The sequence below is a fragment of the Galleria mellonella genome, unplaced genomic scaffold (genome assembly GCF_026898425.1).
Source record: "Galleria mellonella isolate WM207_F2 unplaced genomic scaffold, CSIRO_AGI_GalMel_v1 utg172, whole genome shotgun sequence".
NCBI classification, from domain to species: Eukaryota; Metazoa; Arthropoda; class Insecta; order Lepidoptera; family Pyralidae; genus Galleria; species Galleria mellonella.
The window spans coordinates 4,443,495-4,466,733 of NW_026442015.1; the positions used below are offsets into that span (position 1 = coordinate 4,443,495).

Below are 23,239 nucleotides of genomic sequence, written 5' to 3' on the forward strand. Positions count from 1 at the left end.
TCAATAAAAGTATTCTTATAGCTCCTTGAATGTTGTAGTAATATAAGTGAAAATAGCTTTGAAACAAGAAGGAAATCTTAAGAGAATCGGGATTGAGCAGCACATTACAGCTGATGATGACAAGTGACAACTTGAACTGTCATTTCAAATTATGACCAAAAATTATAAAAATTAACTATATATCTATCTAAACCTGAATCAAATCATAAATTTTGTACAATAGGCTTGCTCAGGTACCATAAAATCTAAAAATTAATCAATATAATAAATGTTATAAATTAGAAAAGGATTATAATAAATATTGGGATAAAGTTCCACCAAAAACTTAGGGTTAAAGTTACTTAGTACTAAACGATTATATAAATGTCACTAGGTACAAATATTTCGTTGTTTATCGGCAGTTTATCGGTTTAATAAATATAAGTGATTCGATAATTATAATTTATTGAATTTATTCAGTATCCTTTAGCAATATACATTGTAATAAATTTTCAACAACAAATATTTTTAAATACACTGTACCGTAAGTTATTGAAAATTTTTATACTTCACATAACCTATTTTGATTATTATTGCAAACAACTCTATAAATTAAAAAAAATATTATAAGTAAAAAATGGAAACACAATCATACACTCTCACTAACGTTCTTCATTATACTTGTTTATTTTGTTTATACCTAAACAAATTAAATCTTGTAATTTTTAAATGTGATAGTGATATTATTATGATAACAACAGGCCCCATTGCTTGCAATATACTCTCAGTTATGTGTTTGCCACGATGGGCTAACTGACCCAACTTCATCCTTATATATAAAAAGTAGTAACTTTGTCAGGGTTTTTTTTTTACTGTAAAAATCTTGTCTAGGGTAGGCAAGTATGTAATAATCGTAATATTTTTTATCTACAGATGACTGGTAATATAAAAAAAAATGTCATAAGAACAAAACTGTATAATTTTTGATTAATAAATACTTTTAAATTTAGAAAATGATTTCCTTCCATTTCAGATGTGGCCCATAATTATGCAGTTTCTGCGGTCAAATGCACCATACCTTACACTTCCAGTAGCTGCTGTAGTTGGTATTATAGGATACAATTTAGAAGGATTATTATCAGATAGATACACACCTTATAATAGTGAGTATCACCAACAAATAGATGCTATTTGTATAAATTGAATATGGAAATAAATGCCAAAATATAAATGTGTTAAATGAAACATATACTTTATTGTTAAAATTATTTGGATCCCCTTATTTTAAATTGTATAAGTTCTACAGACTACATAACTCATTTGGGAAGTTTCAATGTTTTAAAAAAAAATATAATTAAAATATTCTATTTTTCCTGTAATATTCACATTTTTTATTATCTATTTTTAACCATTCATTTATTCAATTATTATTATGTTATAAAATAAATATTAAATGTTAATCATAAAACCAAAAATAACTATACATGTTGTCTTCTCTACCAACTTTGGAATGTTTATATCTTATACTTTTATATCTTGTTACAGAGGCAATCCAAGACCAAAGATTAGAAAGATTAACAGAGGAAGACATCTTAAATGATCCAACAAATGTAGAAAAATTGAAATACAAAGAAAATGTACTTGGAAGGAATGTATCGCCGTCATTACAAAAAGAATAATTATTAAGTTATTAAAGTCTGAATAAGTGAGAACATCAAAATTTGAGGTGTTTGAAGGGTATGATATTCCTTATATATACACCTTGGGAAATTAATGGAAATTGCCTAAAATAATTTGATTTTAATATTTTCAGATTAGATAACAATACAGAAATTCACTGCTTTAATACCTAATAGAAGATAAACAAACAAAATTAAGGCTGTAGTGTACCATTCAAGCCTACAGTACTAATAACAGCTCAATCTATGGTAGTCTCACCTACTCTGTTAAATATATAATCATAGATAAAAAAATCAACATTCACTTTTTATATAAGTGTTCCATATTAAATGAATATTATGAACACATAGATATAAAAAAAAAACAAGATTCACATTCTTATCTGTCTTAATTCTATTTTAGCGGCCTGTCCCGGCGTCGCACGGGTGGACATTTTTACATTTTAAAAAGTAGCCATTAAGCTTAAAAATGGAGTAACTTCTCCTGTTTTCCCAACATTTCCCTTCACTACTCTGCTCCTATTGATCGTAGCGTGATGAAAAGTATACTATAACCTGCCCAGGAGTATGAACAATAATTGTACCAAATTTCATTAAAATCTGTTGAGTAGTTTTTGTTTCTATAATGAACATACAGACAGACAGACTAAAATTTTACTGATTGTATTTTTGGCATCAGTATCGATCACTAATCACCCCCTGATAGTTATTTTGGAAATATATTTCATGTACAGAATTGACCTCTCTACAGATTTATTATAAGTATAGATGAAAAGTAGATAGTTGTCCTAAGACCAAATATAAGTGGAGTTGATTTTTTTATATGACACTCCATGTTTTAATATCATTTTCTATATGCGAAATTGTATTTTGGATTATTTTCTATGTCAATGTATGAATTACAAACACCACAAGTCCAATGAAGTCATTACTTAATTAATAATGTAAATATAATTGTTATAGTTTTTAATTGTTTTCAATAAATATAATGAATATGTTTAAGTTTTTATTTAATACTTACACATGCATACTCATACTTTATCTATATACCTATATCTTAGATTATATAGATAGAATGTCTTCATACAAATGCTTCGAGAAAAGTGAGTCAATTTTTTCATACAATTTTTCATGATAAATAGTTATGAGTGACTCCTTTATAACTTCTATAATTATTTTGTCTTTTATATTTATTTTCTGCATGTTTTTAATACCTAAACACTCATTTTATTTATTATATAATACATCAAGATACTTTATATGCGTAAGTATATAGAACACTGATAAAAAAAATGATTCAACTAATTTGACATATGGCTAACAAAAAATTGACTCGTTTTTGAGACTCAATGTTCTTATCTATATAATCTAAGACGTTATATATTATAAAAATACAACTAAACGATGTCTGTACATAGAAGATATTAAAAATTTGTATAAGGAAAGTTATTCGTCTTATTAGGACCCCTTATAATTTTTAAAATATCTGTCTAAGCGTCGAATTTATAAACTGGCGTATTATTGTCCATTTCCAAAATTAACGCGTACGGAGACGCGGCCAAAAGCTAGTGAAATCAATCCTTGTTCTTGATCTATATAACCTTTGTAGATTTCAAGAATAGTCAATTACTTCGTTATTAATCACAGCTTAAGCTACCTATATCCATCAGGAGAAAAGAAACTGCTAATAATGTCTATAAGTCCCATTGGTAGCAATATACCCTATCAGGTGGACTTCCACGCGGTTGCTCCTAGAAACCATCATTAAATTATTATTCACCAGATGGTATTTGTCCATAAACTACAACTGCGATAGAAAAATATGTCGAGTAATGAGCGTTTGCATCGCATGACTCGCCTGGAGCCGGACGAGGGGCGCGAGCCAATCACGTGGCCGAGCGGTGTCCATCGACGTCGGACTGCCGGCCTGCCGCTGTTGACAGTACATCAACATCATATCGCTACAGGCTACGGGCTTCTGGTAGGTAGCCTGGTTCAATCCCACTACGTCTCTCGAGTAAATTATAATTCTCGGGTAAATTCTTATGAATTTTGTCACGATGAGCTAACTGACCTGCTTTGATCCTAACTAGTGCCATGCCAGCGTATACCGATAACGCAAACAGGGCTACCATTCGATTTTCAACCATAAAGACTACTATCTATGGACATGAAATATATTAATACATTACTTTAAGCATAGATATTTAATAAAATAGACTTTAATTGTAATAAAACCAGTTATTTTGTTCTAAAAACTAAACTACCATTTTTGATAAAATTTCTATGGGACCTTTCTGTAACTATATCCTTTCAAATAAAAAAAGAAGTTATCATATCTGTTTAAACTAGATGGAGTTATGAGATAGTTAATATAAAAAAATACAACCGAATTGCGAATCCCTTTTTTAAGTCAATTCAAGAATTATATTGAATCGAGCTACGAGTAGAATATAGCCGCTTTTGAAATGAAAAAACTTATAGTTTAAATTATATATTTTCGTTATAATAATCCATTTTACAATCTATTTGCCTCTAACATAGTGACGTAATAAAAAACATTAACTTGTGCCGATCGCACCAATCACAGAAAAATACCAAGTAGCAAAGACAAAATTATCTATTTAAAACAGACAAGTACTCAGGGGCGAGGGCATAAATATGAGTACAACTATATCATCATAAATTCAGCCGCTGAATTCCACTGCTGAACATAATCCTCCTTCTATGGGGAGGGGGGGGGGGAGTAGCTAGGGGGTATTTACCACGCTTGGCTGTCGGGTTGGCAACTATGTAGTAATGCTACTGCCCATTCCACGACCATAAGTGTGGGTGTCGTAACGGCACCCACGGGAAAAGAAGGGATGCTCTATTCTATGCCGGGACACTCACAACTATATACTAAGCGCATGGTCGTAACTAGGGACAAGGGCATTAAGGAGCAATGCCTTAAACGGCACAATGCTGTACCTTAAAATGAATGGCTTCTGCCCTACCAAAAAGTTTGTTTGCCTTACTTCAAACTTAGATCTAGCTACGACCCTGATTAAGTGTAAAAGTAACAATTTCATAAAATATAAAATACAATGTTGATGTTTATGAAACTGAACCAAAGAAACATGAACAAACCGCGGTCACAAGACCGTGGGACAGATTCTGCAATGAAATGCCATTCTAAATGTATTAAAAATTGTAAATTTTAGATATAGATTAAAAGTGTCTGTCAAGCACACCTCTTTAATTTCCTCTGCATTTTCTAGTATCCTTCAAAATTCTCCAGCAGTGAAAATATCTGAAGTTTCAAGTCACAGTCCCGACATTGCCCCTTATTACAGCCCTTGCAGATGTGCGAACGACACCACAATCACAACAACAAGATAGGCATTTGATGGAAACAAATGTACTTATATACAATTCATATTATAATATTTACAACATACTTTTTTCTTCTACTTAAATATAGAACATGATTTTCCTATAGAAATCGTAAAACGAATATAAAAACATTTTTTTTTTTATATTTGGTTGTAATAATATAAAAACTAGATCAATCTAGACATTTACCATAAACCAAATAGCCCCCTTCTCATTTACTTCTTTTACCGACTAATAACTAGTCTTAAATTGTCTATTCAAGACGACATATACCATAAGGCTTGTAATTTCAGTATTGCCTGTGCAAATTTTAAACAAAATCTGGCACTTTTAAATTTTAAAAACATTATTTAAAATTAGCTGTCATAAGAAATGTTGTCCTGTCAAAATTATTTTTTTCTTCCACTGAAATCCATAATCGAATTAAAGATGAATGTCATAATAAAAATCAAAAACAAGTGCCAAATTGGCTAAACTTTATCATGTGATGCAGCCAGCACTTATTATTTATAGAAATGTTAAATATTAGTAGTATTTTAAAAGTAAATAAAATAAATTGTTTAATAACAATATATATATATATATAATATTTTATATAAACAATTATTGCATAATTTGCTTTAAAAAATTTTTGCCACTAAATTCTAGGATTGTATCAGTATATAAGTGTTAAACGAAATGAACTTTTTCAAAATGTTAAAGCGTTATAAAATAACTAGTTAAATAAATAATAAATTTACTATTTGATTACATTTAAAATTCTACAAGTAACACAGACCTTACCAGTCTTACGGCATATACGCTCTTAACAATAATTTTAATTCCAATATTATAAAAGCTTTAAAAATAATCAACATAAACACACTAATTAACAACTTTATAATTGATAGGGCTTCTCATTACACATTTCTCTATTTCCATGAACGAACAATATGTCTCATAACTTGTATTATTTGACAGCAAAAACCTTCGCACTATTTCTAAGTCCTCTAACGCCCTTGTTTTCTTAACAATAACCTCTTTCTCGTCGGATTCAGGTTTCTCAGTTGCCAGAGGTAGTATTTCTTCTTTGTCTTTGTCAGCACACGCTACGGGCTCAGTTACTTTATGGTTCCCGCCAAACACGGACCCATTAGTGCCCTGCCCCGTCAATAATTCTTCGTCTACCGTCAAATACATATCTAAATTTGAGAGATCAGTGAAGTAAGATTCGATGTCGTAGTCTTTTAACAAATTACACATTATTTCTTCGTCATTTTCATATATTCTTGGTATATCAACAAAAGGGGTATCTACCTTTTTAACGTCGTAACCAGTATCAAGAAATGCTTTAGTAATTATTTCGGGAGGCGTCCGGTCCCATGCTTTTTGAACCATATGCAACGCTTCCAAACAAGTGAGGTTCCTATCAATACCTCTTAAAGAGTTCATTGCCTTTTCCTCTATAAGCAACCTACGGAATTCGTCCCTAAAACGTATAAATATGCCATTCCTAATAGGCATCAGTCCCGTCGAAGCTTTCCAAGGGACAAAGACTAGTTTCAAATGAGATAATTGTAACTTAGAATGTATAGTAGCACGATCTAATATTAACACGGCTTTCTTATTTAATACTTGTAACTCCCTATTCCAATATTTCACGTACTCCTCAAACATTGATGTAGTGAAATGTGCTTGACAATGCCTTATGTATGTAACTGGCAGTGTATCAGGGTCTCTATGTGAATGTAGCAAGGGATCTTCTATACCGCACACGAATAGCTTCTTTTTATCGAGACCCGTGGAATTCGTGCATACGAATATAGAGAGACGATCTTTTGCATAACCCTGGATAAATTTCTTACCACCTAACTTCTTGATTCGACCCTTAGAGGGATTATAATACAGACCTACCTCATCAGCAGTATAGATATCCTCATCAGGTATACCGAAGCGTACATCACACCAGTTCTCTTTGAAGAACTGCTTTTTCCACTTGGACTCTATTGATAAATTATGATAATCACGTTTCGATGGGGTTCCTCTCAAACATATGCTGTATCTCTTCTTAAACCTATCCAACCACTTCTTGCTACCGTTGAATGCAACAAAACCACAGTCCTTGGCAAATGCTTCAGCAATATCTTGCAGCATTTTGCCCGAGACTTGTATATTTTGACTTCTTTGGTTATGAAACCATTCAACTATTCTTGCGTCCAATATTTTATTCATGTATTTTGTGGATCTTTTGCCCGCCTTTTTAGGCAATATATACTTTTCGCGATCCTCCCAAATTTCATTAACCACTTCAGGAGTGAGGTTGTAGAGTCGACAGATATCAGCAATTGATCTTCCTTTATGCATTTTACTAACTATAGCACATTGAGTGGAATGACTTAAGTGTTCACGCTTGATGAAGCCATCGTGTTTGATTAGCGGAACTGGCGGTTCGGGTTCTGTGCTGCTGTTCAAGTCTTCGCTATGATCTTCAGATTCTGCTTCTGTCTTGATCTTCACTTTGGTACCATCAGCTTTTGCTTTTGAATTTGATCTGTGAGAAAAAACACAAAAATAATTAATAAAAAATAGCATTTCTTGTAAAAAAAATATATTATTTGTGTAAAACATAATGCGTGTAAAAAAATTAAATTACTGCTAGAGAAGAAAGAAACAATCTTATTCCATTCTACCCTCACAGTAATTACTCTTAAACTGAAATATGGGCAAAGTCATGATAACAATACAGTTCACAGAAAGAAGAATTAAAAATAAAGATATCCCAATAATAGTATATAATAAATATAATTTTATTATGGTTGTCTGTGGGTACGTCACAACATTATATTGTAATTTAAGTTTGATCCTTATGGAAACATGTAAAAAATACCCTTATTTACAAAAAAGTTTCACTTACAGCCCCATAATATGTAAAGTTTCTGCTAAATTAATAAATACAAGTTTATGAATTGCATTCCAAGAGAAGACAGTAGAAGAAAGGGGCGCCGGAAAATAAGATGGACAGACAACATCCGTCAAACGTTGGGGCCTTATTGGAATAAAGTGGTGGAGAATAGAGTTCAGTAGAGAGAGCTGGAGAAGGCCTATGCCAGGAGGCACACCAAATTGAGAGATATAATAAATAGAAAGGGAAAATATGTTTTACTTGGGTTATAAAGAATTCTGAATGAAAGGGCTTATATATGTATATGTTATGAATTGTATTAATATATTAGCCGTTTGGTCCTGGCATAGAATAGGCCCTTTCTTTCCCATGGGTGTGGTAAGAGGCGACTAAGGGAACTTAATGGTAGAGGGATGGACAGCAGCATCTCTCTTAAAATATCTCTAAAAACCTAACTGCGATTGCCAACCTGCCTGCCAAGAGTAGCAACTACTGTCAAAACTCCCCTTATGGGGAAGTCTTAAATAATAAAAGTTAAATTCTACAAAGACATTTATTGCTCAAGTGGTTTAACAGATTTGAATGAAAATTGTTACCAAGATAGACTGCATCTTATATTAAAAGATAGAACACTTTTATCCCAATACACGCAGGTAAAACTGCGTTATACAGCTAGCAAATCATAACCAAGTGAAGCATTTACTTGTTTTCAGGTGGGCTCTCCATGTGACTTTTGACATGATCGTCCAATTCCTTTTTGGTGTGATATTTCGCAGGACATTGACTGCATGCCTCTGTACGCTCGTGCGACATTAGGTGACGACCCTGGATACAGAAGACAGACCCTTTTTATATTTATACTACTAATGTTTGAATGAGGATAGCGCCCTCTGGTGTCTGATGAAAAATGCATTCATTGTACATGAAGGCCTGTAACGTGCCTTATTGAACAACAGCTTTACATGCCTTCCTCAACATGACGAAAGTGATATGATGAATTTAAAAATTTATAGACTGCATTTCGAAGTTGAGATTTCCGGACTGCAGTCATACATTATCTAACTAATAATAAAACCAAATAACCAAACCAAATAACTAAGTATATACCATACTTAACATAATTGATGATTTCAATAAGAAGGTTCTCAATTTGAATTTATGTAAATTACAATTAAATATTAGACTGATATCACAGTCCCACACATATTTTATTTATAATATTTGTAGCAACACTATCTTTGTCACATGTTATAATAATTTTTAAAAAATTTTATTATCTGTTAATTGTACTAATATTAAAATTTTAACATTAAACAGGAAAGAGACATAGTTGCTATATTTTAAAAATTGTTATTTAGATACTATTTACTTGTATTACAAAATTTTTATAATTTTAGTCTAATACATTCATAGAAGAAATTAGAAGATACAAAGTGTATAATAATAAGATTATACTTAGCTATACTTAATAGGAAACTTACCAAATTGATCCTTAATGTAAAAGTGAGATCACACAGTGGACATTTGAGCTCCCTTCCAATATGCACACGCATATGCATCCTTAGACTAAAAGCTTTGTTAAAATATCGGCCACAGTGCTCACATTTGTGCCTGCAAATAAAATGTAAAAAAAATTAAGTATTAAGATGGTATTATTTGCTGAAAGTTAATAATGAAGAAATCCCTTTATTCATTTTCAGATTTTTTTTAACTTATTGTTACATTTTTCATATTTAAAAATAATTATATATATGTCCATATGGTCCTGGTATGGAATAGACCACCCCTTCCTATCCCATGGCTGTCATAAGAGGAGACTAAGGGAACTTATTATCGAGGGATGGTCTGCAGCATCCTTCATAAAATATCTCTAAAGCCCTGACTGCAGTTGCCACAATCCGTGTGCTATTTGTGGCAACTATTGGCAAAACCCCCCAAGGGGGAGGCTTATGTTCAGCAGTGGACAGTTCAACCTAATATGATTTCAGCAGATATGATGATACAACAAAATAACTTTCTAATCTATGTGTATGATGCTAGCATAATCACCCAGGTATACTGAAGCCTCAACAAAAATAAGAATTAAGAAAATATTTATGTTAGTTCATCTATAACAGAAGACTTCATTGACAGATATTCTCTTCATCACAGTACCCAGACCATGATTCTACAGCTAGGCTACATGTTTACCTGGTCTTAACCTGATGAACAATGGAATGTTCCCTCAGGTCTGGAGCTTTATTGAATACTTTATCACATGATGGACAGGGATATGACCTCTGCCTCCCCACACACTTCCTCTTTTTCTTCTTCTTAGAAGGAGACTCATCATCTTTAATCTGGAATTATTATAACATTACAATTAGTAAAAGGATAAAATTATAAATTTATTTTAATACATGTATTATGTATATATAGTAATTAATCTATAGCCTATGTTATTCATTGATAATGTAACTTTCTATAGGTGAAAGTATTTTTAAAATTGGTTGAGTAGTTTTTGAGTTTATCCATTACAAAAAAAAAAAAAAACAAAGAAAGCTTTCCCTTTCACAACATTAGTATAGATTACAGAAACTTCACAGTATATTAACTGTTGCTTGAATGAATCAGTATATAAAATACTTGTATTAAGTTACAATATAATCTACTATATTTAATGGAGGGTGGCTAAATGGGTAGTGACCACCCTAGAATTCTCAGCCTATTTTAGCTCACAGACATATCTGAGAGTACATATGTGCCTTTTAAGAGGCCTCGCCCCCTGAAAATGACCTTAAATATGCCAATGCATGTGTATCAAATAATTTAAACTATTCAGATGTTTAAATGTGTTCAACTGACAAACATGCATAAGGTCTTCAAAAGGGTGGTAAAGAGGTTTCTTATGGGTCGACAATGCGCACGTAATACCCATGATATTGTAGGTGTTCATAGGCTATGGTAACTGCTTACCATCAAGTGCGCCGTAGGCATGTCTGCCACTTCAGTGGTATAAAAAAAAATGCAAAGACCTTTAAAAAACCTTTATCTTTTATACTATTAATAGGAATTATAGTATAATCTGTTATGTCTATAGTACTTCTCATGTCTATAAGCGACGGTTACCACTTTCCATCAGGTAGACTGTCAGCTTGTTTACCATTCTAAGTTACATAAAAAAAATGAATAGAAGCCTTGCTCTAAGTCAATTGTATCTATTTAAGGCATATCAATTATATTTACAATGCACTGTAAAAACTATAACAAACATAGATAACACTATCTTAACAAAGTAATAGAGTACAAACCGTATAATCCAAGGGTTGATCGCCATCAACTTCCTCTACTTCAACCTTAACCAGGACTTCAGGAAGTATCCCTCCATCATCACTATCAATATCACATTTCTGTTCTATTTTAATGTCCTTTGCAAGATTGTATTTTCTTTTTAAATCCAACAAACACTCATCTTCAGATGAAGATTCATTTTTCTCAGAACCACTACCTAATGGATCCTTAGCCATGGTAACAGCAGCCTTCAGATTAATAGTTATACACATTTATTAAATACTTAATATAATTACATTTGACCATTTCACCATAAAATAAAGAATAAAGAAACTAATAAAAATAAACACCGGATTTCGGCTGACGCCATTTTTTTAATGTCATTTTTCCCATACCACACAAAACTAAGCTCCTTTCTTATTGGCTGTAGTGATAACATAATTATGAATGCATTCAGAATTATTAAATTTAAAATTAAGCAAGTTACTAGAATAGTTATAATATCGGAGGGAAAGGGATTGTTAACAATGGAATTTCATAACCCCATTGCTAACAATATGGCCCTATTAAGTCGACCTCTACGTGGTTTCCCCTGGAAACGAATTCAACAAGAATTCTTTACGATGGGCTAACTGAACTGCTTCATCCTCACCTATCATCCTTCACTGGTGCCCCGCCGGTGTATACCAATAGCGCGGGTGAGGTAACCATTCTATTATCACCCAGTAAAAAAAAAAGTTACTAATATCAGACCCAAAAGAATCATACAATAAGTTAGTGTTTGATATAATATTTTTTTTAATATTCCAAAATCCCTATTACACTCAATACGACCATGGGATTATATTGCAGCAATGGATATCAATATATCAATTTACTAAACCTTGAATAGATTAGTATCTATCACAAATAATATTCACATTTAGAAATAACGAGTAACACCTTTGAGGACAATTATTTATTGGGTTATTATTTATCTTATTTCCACTTAGTAATGAACAAAAGTATGGCGATAAATTGTAAACAAGACTGAGATTTAATTTAATTAAAATTTAGGGATATTGAACATTCTAATAAATTTTTGAGTTTAATATATTTAAAATAAATATATTTAATTTCAAAATTATAAATATTTTTTAAACTAGTAACTATCTATATGTCAACAATTAAAAAAGTAGCCGCTGTCATTAGCCACCACAAAAAAACGATTGCGCTTCGCTTCTCTTTTGGAATTTATGGTACTGTAACAAGGCTTGCTTTTGTTTCGCACCGGATTAAACTTGAAAATATCCTCACAAAACTCATCAACAATCCGCGGTCTGCATTTCATAACGTGAAACGAGAAAATTTAAATGTTTTCACCGGTGCGTCGTTGTTTTTTGGATCAATATCACCATGTCTGAATAGCGTCCAGCTAGCGTCGAAACCAAATGGAGACGAAATCTGGCGTTGGCATACAAGATCATTGGATGAAAAGTATGATGGAACCGGCTGGTGGTGATAAAAACGATAGTCGTTTAGTGAAGAGAGAGAAAATGGGTGAATCTTACAATGGACCGGAAAATGTGACATACGAAATGAAACAACAGCAGAACGAGACCAGGTACCGTTGCGATGTGTGCGATTTAACATTTGAGGGTATGGAATTTTTAATATTACATAAAAAGTTTCATGGAAACGACAAAGATGCGCCCATTCTGGAGCCAGAGCCCACTGTCTCCAAAGAGGGACCAAAGAAACGTCGCAAGTTTAAATGTGACCAGTGTGATGTGAAGGTCAACTCGCAGTATCATTTAGACATACACCGCAGTAAACATGAAGGCTCTACATCAAAGAAGTTTATCTGTGAAGTTTGCGATAGAAGTTTTGTTGCTGCTCAGTTCTTGAAAAGTCATATGCAAACTCACTCGTCAACTAGCACTATAAATTGTGAGATATGCAACAAAAGTTTTACCGGTCAAGCTTATCTCAAACTCCATATGCAGCTACATAATGATATCAAGAAATTTAAATGTTCAAAATGTGATGAAATGTTTCCTACAAAAAATTGCCTTAAAATACATATGAAGAAGCATACGAAAGTGAAAAATTTCAAATGTGATTACTGCCACAAGCAGTTTGTATCAAAAATCACAATGGAGAAACATAGACAAACTCACGAAGGGCAGCCAGTTGATTGTCATGTGAAGTGTACGCAATGCGATCGAACAATGCATTCGTCTTTATTGAGGACTCATCTCGCAAGAGCTCATCCACCAACAGTGGATGATGATGTGAAACGACCACACAAATGTTCCACTTGCGGCAAGAGTTTCATTGTCAAAATTAATTTGAATCTTCACATACGTGTTTGCCACCCAGATTTGGCTGAACCTGAAGACGAAGAGGAAGAAGTCATGACCGACAATTCTTAGCTTGTAATAACTAAGACATAATAACTGATACTTTCATGTATTATTAAATAATTATACTTTTTTATGCTAACCAACTATTTGTAATTATACAAACTCTATTTTTCAATAACTCTTTCTCAATTTCATTTTTGTATATAGTAACATTTATCCCTAGCAGTATACAAAACATTATTTCTGTTTATTCTTCAATATTAGTTACATTACAAATACAACTAGAAGTATTAATGATTTTTCACACATTTCAGTTACTGTATAGTTTAAGGTTTGTATAAAAACTGTTTTTTTAAACATGAAAATTATCTAAAAACCTTGATTACATTTTAGTTTATGCAAATGGGGTACCAGAGAAGGCAGACTGACGTCTTCCCTACCTATCATAGGTGGGGAAGAAGTCAAGTCAGTCATTGGCATAGTGATTAATTTATTATAAGTTAGGGTCAGCAACCTTTTGGCAAACAAGGGCCACTTAGTGGCAAAATAAAGTAAAGATGGGTTGCACTTATCCATAATTTTGATAATCAATCCCTATATCAATGTTGAATATATAAGAATGCAAAAAAAGAATTCTTTGAAAAAAGTGGAAAAGTAATTATAAACTTACAGGAGAATTTCAAAGAAGACAACTATACTTATTAAAAAATATTTAAGGTTCAAGAAATTGTAATAAATAAAATCTATATATGTAATAAAATTGTAGAGGTCAAATATTTGTACATAAAAATAACGCTAAAAACCGAGACAAGGGGATGTTAGAAGTGAAATAAAACAAATTTTTTGTTTCTTTGTTTGTAATCTCCGAAATTGTTGGACCGATTTAAATAAAATTTTGCATGGTGGTACCTTACATCCCTGGTAACATTTTAGATCACTTTTAATCACGGAAAATTATAGAGTACCCGACAGATAGTTAAAAAATGATGGTAACTTGTACAGCTTAGTACACAACCTTAAGTAATCATTTTGTGCTAAGACAAAGAGAGAACGACACGTCATTTATTAATTTTGGTCCAGTATTTCCATACATAATAAACATCAATACATACTAAACAGGAATAACAAATACCACGCGGACAAAGTAGCGGGCATCAGCTAGTAAGAAATAAAAGTTCTGTAAATGATAATCATATAAATTTAAATTTTAGATTTATGATACTTTCATTTACAAAACGGGCCACGGGCCGCAAGGAAGAGAGTCGTGGGCCGCTGTTTTTTTTTAATGGATGACAATGGAATGGCAACCCCACCCGCGCTATCGGTATACACCGGCGGGGCACCAGTGAAGGATGATAGATGAGGATGAAGCAGGTCAGTTAGCCCATCGTAACGAATTCAACAAGAATTGTTCACGATGGGTTCCAGGGGGAACCACGTGGAGGTCGACCTAATAGGGCATATTGCTAGCAATGGAGCTGTCAAACTCCATTGCTAACAATCCCTTTCCCCCGTGGGCCACTGTTTGCCGCTTGCTGCTATAGACCAACTGACCAGCGTCATAGAAATGTTTGCCATACCATGCTACTAGCAATAGGGCGGGGGGAGAAGGAATTGTTAGTAATAAAGATTTGTAATCCCATTGTTAGCAATATACCCTATTAGCTCGACCTCCACGCGGTTCCCCCTGGAAATCATCTTGATTGTTTTATAGTTGAATTCGTCACGATGGGCCGACTGACTTGCTTCATCATCATCTATCATCCTTCATTAGTACCCCGCTAGTGTATACCGATAGTGCAGGTGGGAAACCATTCCCTCTTTTATACACTTTTATACACCAGTGAGGGATAATAGGTGAGAATGAAAGGACAGGTCAGTTAGCCCATCGTGGTGGATACACCTGGAATTCAACACGATGGTTTCTAGAGGGGACTAAGTGGAGGTCGACCTGACAAGGTGTATTTCCAGCAATGGGACTGTTAGTCCGCATTACTAACAATCCCTTCCCCCCGAATAGCAATCACTAGGGGTATTACGAGCGTCATAATATACAAATAAATAAAAATTATTTTAATTGAAAGAAACTTAAACTTTTACCAGAGGGAGACTTTGTACAAAAGTGGTTTGCTTGGGTACCTCTGTCCCATTCGTGTTTCAACCATGAAACAGTTGTGTTTGCATGGCTGTGTTTCGGTTTGAAGGGTGGGATATGGCGTGAATTTACTGGGTACAGAGGAATAACACCTGAGTCCTCAGAAATGGCAACGCATGGGGAGTATCATGGGCGAATCAGTATATTCTGTTATGTCCATGGTACTGCTCATGTCTATAGGCGACTGTTACCACTTTCCATCAGGTGGGCCGTCAGCTTGTTTGCCATTCTAAGTCGTGTAAAAAAAAAACTTAGAAGTATTTTTGAATATTTAATTTAGAGGCTACCAACCTATTCAAACGTATGTAGTTTCAGAAAAATAAATAGTGACATGCTTCATTTTTCACACATCTACCGCCCTGTTCGATATATTTATAACAAATACAGTCTGTTTAGTATATTAATAGTGCTGATTTTGTATACAGGCGACGGCTAGCACTTTCCATCTGTTATACCTTAAGCTTGTATTCCATTACAAGTTGCATAAAAAGACCGATCAAGTACAAGTTGAATTCACACTCCGAGGGTTCCGTACATATAATAATAGTAATAAATAATCATTTTTATTCAAGTAATCTTAAGAATAAGCATTTTTGTATAGTCATTTCTTTTTTATAAACTACCGCCATACAAATTGATATTGCAATTTCAACTGAGAAGAACGGGCATGAAACACAGTTGTTGCTTTTTTCAATTATAAGTTACACAATTATATAAATATGATATAAAATCACCTATTTACGAAATATATACCTACTAGTTATTATTATTGATATTTTTTATTTGGGCCATAATTGAGGTTAAAAACTGAACCGCTTAACTAAGTTTGTATTTGGAGGTATTGGATTTCTCAAAAACGCTGACAATTAGAAACTGTTCTATTCTTAGATCTAACTAATAACAATACTAGCAGGTCAGTGTCAGGTCGACCTCCACGTGCTTCCCCCTGGAAACCATCGTGGTTAATTCTAATGGAATTCGTCACGATAGGCTAATTGACCTGCTTTCATTGTCACCTATCATCCGTTACTGGTGCCCCGCCAGCGTATGCTGATAGCGCAGGCGGGGTACCATTCCATTATCACCCATTAAAAAAATATACCCTATCAGGTCGACCTCCACGCGGTTCTCCCTGGAAACCATCGTGGTTAATTTTAGTGGAAATCATCACAATGGGCTAAGTGACCTGCTTTCATCGTCACCTACCATTCCTCAGTGGTGCCCTGCCATCGTATACCGATAGCACAATTGGGGTTACCATTCTATTATCAATTATAAACCTTAAAGTCGCAAAGAGAAAATAAAAAATTTCCATTGCATATATATGCACTGATAATATGTAAAGTTAAACTGTACCAAATTTCAAATTAATGGCATTAGTAGTTGTTAAAGTAAAACGTTGTAACAAACGGACGAAGTCGTACCATAAGAGTTCCTTTGTACTATTTTGTTACAGAACCCTAAAAACCACCATACATATTGATATAAACTTGAGTTTTAAAAACGTCTCAATAAAATAACATTAATTTAAAAGTTTATTTTTTCAAACAAATATCTCTTATCACAATAAATTATTCATTCTTTTTCTCCTGCACTTCTTGTTGAGACTCTTCTTTGGTATCTTCTTCATTCTTTTCCTCTGCATTAGCCTTCTTTTGCTGTTCTTCTGCCTCCCGAGCTTGCTATAAGATAATGTTTACGTATTATAAAAATTCTGTATCACGATATTGCACAACCGACTTTAATATGACAATTATATTTAGGGGAAAAGGGATTGTTAGTAACGGGGCCTAATAGCCCCATTGCTAGCAATATACCCTCTCAGATCGTCCTCCACGCGGTTCCCCCTGGAAACTATCGTGAACAATTCTTGTTGAGTTCGTCACGATGGGCGAACTGACCTGTTTCACCCTCACCTATCATCCTTCACTGGTGCCCCGCCAGTGTATACCGATAGCGCAGGTGGGGTTACCATTCCATCATTACCCATTAAAAAAATCGTCGTTAATAGACATAAACAGCATGTAATGATAACATATCTTGCAACTTTAATAAATACGTTGTTTATAATAATAGATATATAGGTGTATGTTTGTTACTCATTTACACAAAAACTACTAAACAGATTTGAATGAAACCCGGTACACGGATAGATAATTCATTCAGAATTACGGAATAAAGGTAGTAATTATAAGATAATCACCGCTGCTTTTTTCACATCTTCATCTTTTTTCTGTTGCAAATCCCTACTAATTTCCCTTATCAATTCAAGCTGTTTCGTATACGTTGCTGGGAAGGGGTCGAACACCTTCACCGGGTCCCTGTTGGCATCGTTCATGGCGTCCAGAAACTCGTCGTAACGACTTTTCAACACATCGTACCTCTCCTTGGGTACTTGTTTGTACACGTAGTTTCTTAATAAGGCCATGTTTCTAAAAACAATACATATTATTAGAAAACACTTAGTATTTATTTGCCTGCAATGCCGCTGGTGTTGTGGGTGATCATGGGCGGCGGTAGTCACTTACCATCAGGTGAGCCGCATGCTCGTTTGCCCCCTGTGTTGTAAAAAAAAACACACATACCTATATACATGTGTGTGTTATTTTTGGAAGAATACAAAAAAAAATACAATAAATACCTGACTAGTTTTATCGTTTAGGACCTTTTTAAAGGTTAATTAATATAATACAATATTTTTAGATATATAAATACGTGTGTAGAAAAACAAAAATTCAAGATGGTGTTTCACAGAAAATCGATTTCAATTATAACAAAACTAGTTATTTTTATTTAAGAAGGAGATTCTGAATTCGGTCGTATTTTTTTTATGTTTGTTACCTAATAACTCCGTCAGTTGTACACCGATTTGGAAATTTCTTTGTTATCCCAAAATTACATTTATATTATATTATTACATGAATATTTTACAATATTTACAAGAAATTTTTTGAGTATTTTTGAGGTTGAGTAATATTGAAATCAATCTAACTGGTGTTTCCACAATTGAAATCGGTTCTTTTATGTGGAACAGAATATATTTTTTTTAGATTGTTAGTTTTCAGAACACTAAAAGAAACCCGTTGAAATCTTTAATTTGTAACTCGCAAAATCTATCAATAAGATTATGTATGTAGCATAATTTTTATTTTATATTTTAATAATAACAGTAAAAAAAAGTTACTCATTATTTTATTCTTTATTCACCACATTATAATAAACATTAGGAACAAAAACTTTTTTATGCAACTTAGAATGGCGGCTGATGATAAGTGGTAACCGTCGCCTATAGACATAAACAGTACCATGGGCATAACGAAGTATACTGTGTCACCCATGATACGCTTTATGCGATATCATTCCTTAAGAATAGAGTGTTATGCCTCTGTATTTTCATGCGATGTCATTCCTTAGGAATAAAGTTATGCATCTGTACCCTGTATTTTCACTGCCGTATCCCACCCTTGACCGAAACACAGCCTTATAAAGCTATTTTAGGTATTAAAAAGTTTGCCTCTTTCTTTTGAGCTAAATTATCAGTTTGAAAGAAAGTGACAAAACACTGTAATAGTTAAAATAGGTTTGTAGAATATTTTAGTTTTAAAAATAAAAAAGTTAGAATTTGCCGCTGTATATTTTATGTTTTATAAAATTTAAATATACTTTACGTTACACTTTTTAATAATAAACACGTAATAATTTTAAAATTTCAAATAAGTTTTAACTAACCTATGATTTAAAAAAAATAAAGAATAATATGTATTACCTTTGGACAATTTGATCTCGATACAATTTAAAAATGACAATAAAGCAACGATGGGTGAATATTGTAACGCACATTGATTTTTTAATCTATGACTTTAATGAGACAGAGGTTGCCAACAGTTTTACCTAGCTCCAGGATAGATAGATACATACTCTTTATTGTTTACTCCAAAAGATTACAATAGTAAATTTATTATACATACAAACAAATACAAGAAATAATCACAATGAGAAAACAATGAGCGACACTATCGCTCAAAGCGATCTCTTCCAGGCAACCTTTGAATAGAGAGGAGTAATTATAATTCAAGATTAGTATAAGATCTTGTATAATCTTACAAATATAATAAAATTGTAACATGAAGATGTCTGTATGTCATGAAAACAGTACTTAGTGAGCCGGCATAGTGCGACCAACCGTTGAGAGTGGAACATTCTCTTTTCGGCTTATCGTATTCATTGACCATATTGTCTCTGTATTCGTTTAGAATGGTATAGTCTATTGGCGTGCTATAATAAAAAAAAAATACAGCCGACTCCAGAATCACGAGCGGTCCACCAGTACCACAGATGATATAATACTATACCAGTTTTCTCATACAGAGCGACTTTTGTACAAAATCTCTCTATGTTTACCATTACGGTGAATTAAATTAAAGAAATTGATTGTCTTAAAGAAATTAAAGAAAGAATCTAAGTGGTGATGAGATTTCTATCGTTGTTAGGATTTTTTTTACTAATACATATAGGTAAACAAGTTAATCACCCACCAGTAGGACAGTAACGGCCATATGTATATATATACATACTTATTGCATCACCGATGGCGCCCTTTATTCGTTTTATCGATGTATACTAACACCAGAGAGTTAATCAATATTTGTGAGGTTCATGGCCTGATTATTGATAATGAAATATTCTCTTCTAGTTTTATAGATATTTAAGAAAATCCATAAGTTATTAAAGAAGAAAGCACAAATCCATATTTATATATTATATTATATTTATATATATATATATATATATATATATATATATAATATCCATAAGTTATTAAAGAAGAAAGCAAAAGTCCATATGTTATCAACGTCTCATTCAATAAATATCATTAGATATATTACACTGCGCCATCTAGTTTCGAACTAAGCAAAGCCTGAATTGTAGATTTTAATTTTTTATTAAATACTGATATAATAAACATAACGATTAAATTGTTTATAACACCTGATGTCAATAGATCACGATAATTAATTAAACATTTATAAAAATATGCAAAATATTCAACTGATTATCATAAGAACAAACGTATTAAGATTTTAATTGCTAATGTGCTGAATTTCAAGTTTATTGTTACTATATTGTTTTTTTTTTTATTGTTTGCTTTGTATTGGTACTCAATTTTATACCTAATAAAAGGGTAAAGCTTATTTATGCTATAATATAATACAGAAAGCTCTCTATTTTACAGAGAAATAAATATCTATATAAATTAAGTTATGCAGTTGCGAACCTTCCGGCTTGCCTGATAAGTCGGATGATCATTGATTAGAAATATGAGTCATACTGCTGAGTTCACAAAATATTTGTTAATTCCCATGCCACTATTAGGCGGAGTAGAGATTTGTTAGAATATATGAGAGTCCAGATTCGAATCTCTGATCAGGCAAATACTTGCGTACAAATGTTCAAAATACTGCCATCTATTGCCCAATTGTAGATTTAAGTTTCGGATATTGCTACTAATTAACTAATGTCAAATTAACAATTTGTACAATAAATTAATATCAGTAAATTTTGTCAAATGCTTCGAATGTATTTTTTTAATTATAAATGTTGTTTGTTATTTAATAATGAACGTGAAACGGAACGCAAAGCCACCCCTAAGTCCAGAGCCAATGACTCACTCGTTTCACCCTCTTGCGGAACCACCCGAAGTTTTACGAACGCGGCCGATTCGCGCGCGTACTCGTCCCACTCAGAAAACATTAAAATTCTACATAGAATATTATGTAACACCTTTTACATATTTTTTTTACATAAAAAAAATAATAGAGAAATGTTAGTTTTACAATCCAGTGGTGTGATATACGAAATATTGTGTTAATAGTGAGTGAAAACTTACGAAATGTTGAAACGGCATATATTGATTTTCCACTGACAAGAAGATTTAACTTTGTATGCGGAATTGTGTTATTATTAGTGTAATGCATAAATAATTTACTAAGTGCGCTATTTTGTTGCGGTAACACATATAATTTCAAATTAATAAAAAATATAATTATCATTATGTAAAATAATCGATTTAATGCCTCTCCAAACTTAATTACTTATAGGTATTGAAAATTAAATATAAAACCAATTAAAAAAATAGGAAAACATACAAAAACATTTTTAAATTTAAGTAATTACGCAACGTATGTATTATACCTTACTTTCTGGCGCATATTTATCGTAATCAGTTAGAACTACCCTTAAAAATCTTAGGTCCAAGTGCCTCGACAATACCTCCGCATTAATGGCCATTGCCTGCTAACAAATATTTAAAAAAATATATAATCGTCTATAGATTATGAGTGTTCTATTTTCAAACGACCACAATCGAATCTTCAATAATTTAAATTATTTTCATTATTCAAAATGTCATTTGAAACATGCGGTCGCCATGTTATTTACTATTCGCCTTCAATTATATTATTATTATAGAGTTTTATTTAAATAAATGACAATTATATTATTGTAGTTTATTAATTTTGTCTGTGGCATATTTTTACAATTATTCTACAAATATTTTTTTTTGCGAATCGAGAGCGGGCTATTTGATCTAATTAATAATATGAGTACAATTTATTGCCGTTCACTATACCCATACCTATATAGCTTTTATGGCAAATAGTTAGTAAAATATAAAGAAAACTAAATAAGAATTTAATAAGTGCGCAATATTTAATATAATGTGTTGACTAAGTAGCTAGACTTTCTTTGAAAACGGGTTACGTAACTTAAAACTGTAAAATACTATTAAATTTATATTAATTTAGTTTAATAAAAGAATTAAACGAGTATATTTCATAATTAAATTAATATCAAATCAACATCAAAATAAACTTTATATATTTTGAAAGGATAAATAAAATTGGTTTATAAATTGCGAAGCTAATAACGTAAGACAAGTACACACACAAAAAAATAGTAGATTCGCATTATGTCTCATAAACCTATAGACAACAGTAAAATTAATTATTGAAAACTTTATGGAAATCACTCAAAAATTAACTAAAATATATAAAACTATATTTTACCCTGGAATCATAGTTATAAAAACCACTTTAGATAAATCAAGACCATCTCGGTTTTTTGGGAAGCGCTAAAAAAGTTTTGAACTGCTAACCCAACGACCGTGTTAGCGTGTAGTCAATACAATAATATAAGGGTCAATGACCCACTGTTCCTCATTTGAATATTCTAGAAACCCTAGTATTAAATTTTTCTTGTGAACATTTGAATAGATAGAGTAAATAATATCTACATTAATTAAGGTCTTAATCTATTCTTTTATCTTTTACTTTTGGTTTTTCTAGTCATTGCCATTATAACGACTCATTAATGTGCTGCTCTTTGGGGGGGGGGGGGGAAGGGATTGTTAGTAATGGAGACTGAGAATCCCATCGCTAGCTATTGCTATTATTATTTACCCAACCAGGTCGACCTCCTCGCGGTTCCCCCTGGAAACTATCATGGTTAATTCTTGATTGAATTCATCATGATGGGTTAACTGGCCTGTTTTAATTCT

At 32.5% G+C, this 23,239-nt stretch overlaps 5 protein-coding genes across 16 annotated transcripts in view; 3 read left to right on the forward strand and 2 right to left on the reverse strand.

The window, feature by feature from the left end:
• Positions 1 to 126: 126 nt before the first annotated feature.
• On the forward strand, positions 127 to 2,660 carry LOC113516788 (small integral membrane protein 12-A). Of its 3 annotated transcripts, none has more exons than XR_008252637.1 (4): positions 127 to 233; positions 1,013 to 1,142; positions 1,525 to 1,716; positions 1,793 to 2,660. XR_008252637.1 is itself a non-coding variant. In XM_026901332.3 (3 exons), the coding sequence occupies exons 2-3, from the start codon at positions 1,013 to 1,015 to the stop codon at positions 1,656 to 1,658; spliced, it is 264 nt and encodes an 87-aa protein (XP_026757133.1). In that variant the 5' UTR covers positions 353 to 523; the 3' UTR covers positions 1,659 to 1,759. The 3 variants fall into 3 exon arrangements, 1 of the variants encoding a protein (XP_026757133.1); XR_003402246.3 differs by lacking the exon at positions 127 to 233 and adding an exon at positions 353 to 523; XM_026901332.3 differs by lacking the exons at positions 127 to 233; positions 1,793 to 2,660 and adding an exon at positions 353 to 523 and having other exon boundaries at positions 1,525 to 1,759.
• A 1,476-nt stretch (positions 2,661 to 4,136) lies between these two features.
• LOC113519165 (tigger transposable element-derived protein 4-like) lies at positions 4,137 to 11,578 on the reverse strand. The gene is made up of 5 exons (XM_052893124.1): positions 11,205 to 11,578; positions 10,105 to 10,253; positions 9,396 to 9,525; positions 8,618 to 8,739; positions 4,137 to 7,563 (listed from the first exon to the last, which is right to left on the reverse strand). The coding sequence occupies exons 1-5, from the start codon at positions 11,454 to 11,456 to the stop codon at positions 5,898 to 5,900; spliced, it is 2,319 nt and encodes a 772-aa protein (XP_052749084.1). The 5' UTR covers positions 11,457 to 11,578; the 3' UTR covers positions 4,137 to 5,897.
• A 770-nt stretch (positions 11,579 to 12,348) lies between these two features.
• LOC113521102 (zinc finger protein 600-like) lies at positions 12,349 to 13,707 on the forward strand. The gene has a single exon (XM_026906535.3). The coding sequence runs from the start codon at positions 12,615 to 12,617 to the stop codon at positions 13,596 to 13,598; it is 984 nt and encodes a 327-aa protein (XP_026762336.1). The 5' UTR covers positions 12,349 to 12,614; the 3' UTR covers positions 13,599 to 13,707.
• Positions 13,708 to 17,201: 3,494 nt separating this feature from the next.
• LOC113518681 (uncharacterized) lies at positions 17,202 to 19,584 on the reverse strand. Its single transcript, XM_052893128.1, has 3 exons — positions 19,451 to 19,584; positions 17,888 to 18,116; positions 17,202 to 17,366 (listed from the first exon to the last, which is right to left on the reverse strand). The coding sequence occupies exons 1-3, from the start codon at positions 19,522 to 19,524 to the stop codon at positions 17,256 to 17,258; spliced, it is 414 nt and encodes a 137-aa protein (XP_052749088.1). The 5' UTR covers positions 19,525 to 19,584; the 3' UTR covers positions 17,202 to 17,255.
• A 1,800-nt stretch (positions 19,585 to 21,384) lies between these two features.
• Positions 21,385 to 23,239, forward strand: part of LOC113514430 (serine/threonine-protein kinase BRSK2) — a 58,190-nt gene continuing 56,335 nt past the window's right edge. For 7 of the 10 annotated variants that reach the window (XM_052893020.1, XM_052893024.1, XM_052893025.1 and 4 more), the window contains exon 1: positions 21,385 to 21,691. The gene's annotated coding sequence lies outside the window, so the exon portion shown is untranslated. The remainder of the gene's footprint in view (positions 21,692 to 23,239) is intronic. The other 3 variants (XM_052893021.1, XM_052893022.1, XM_052893023.1) reach the window with 3 other exon arrangements.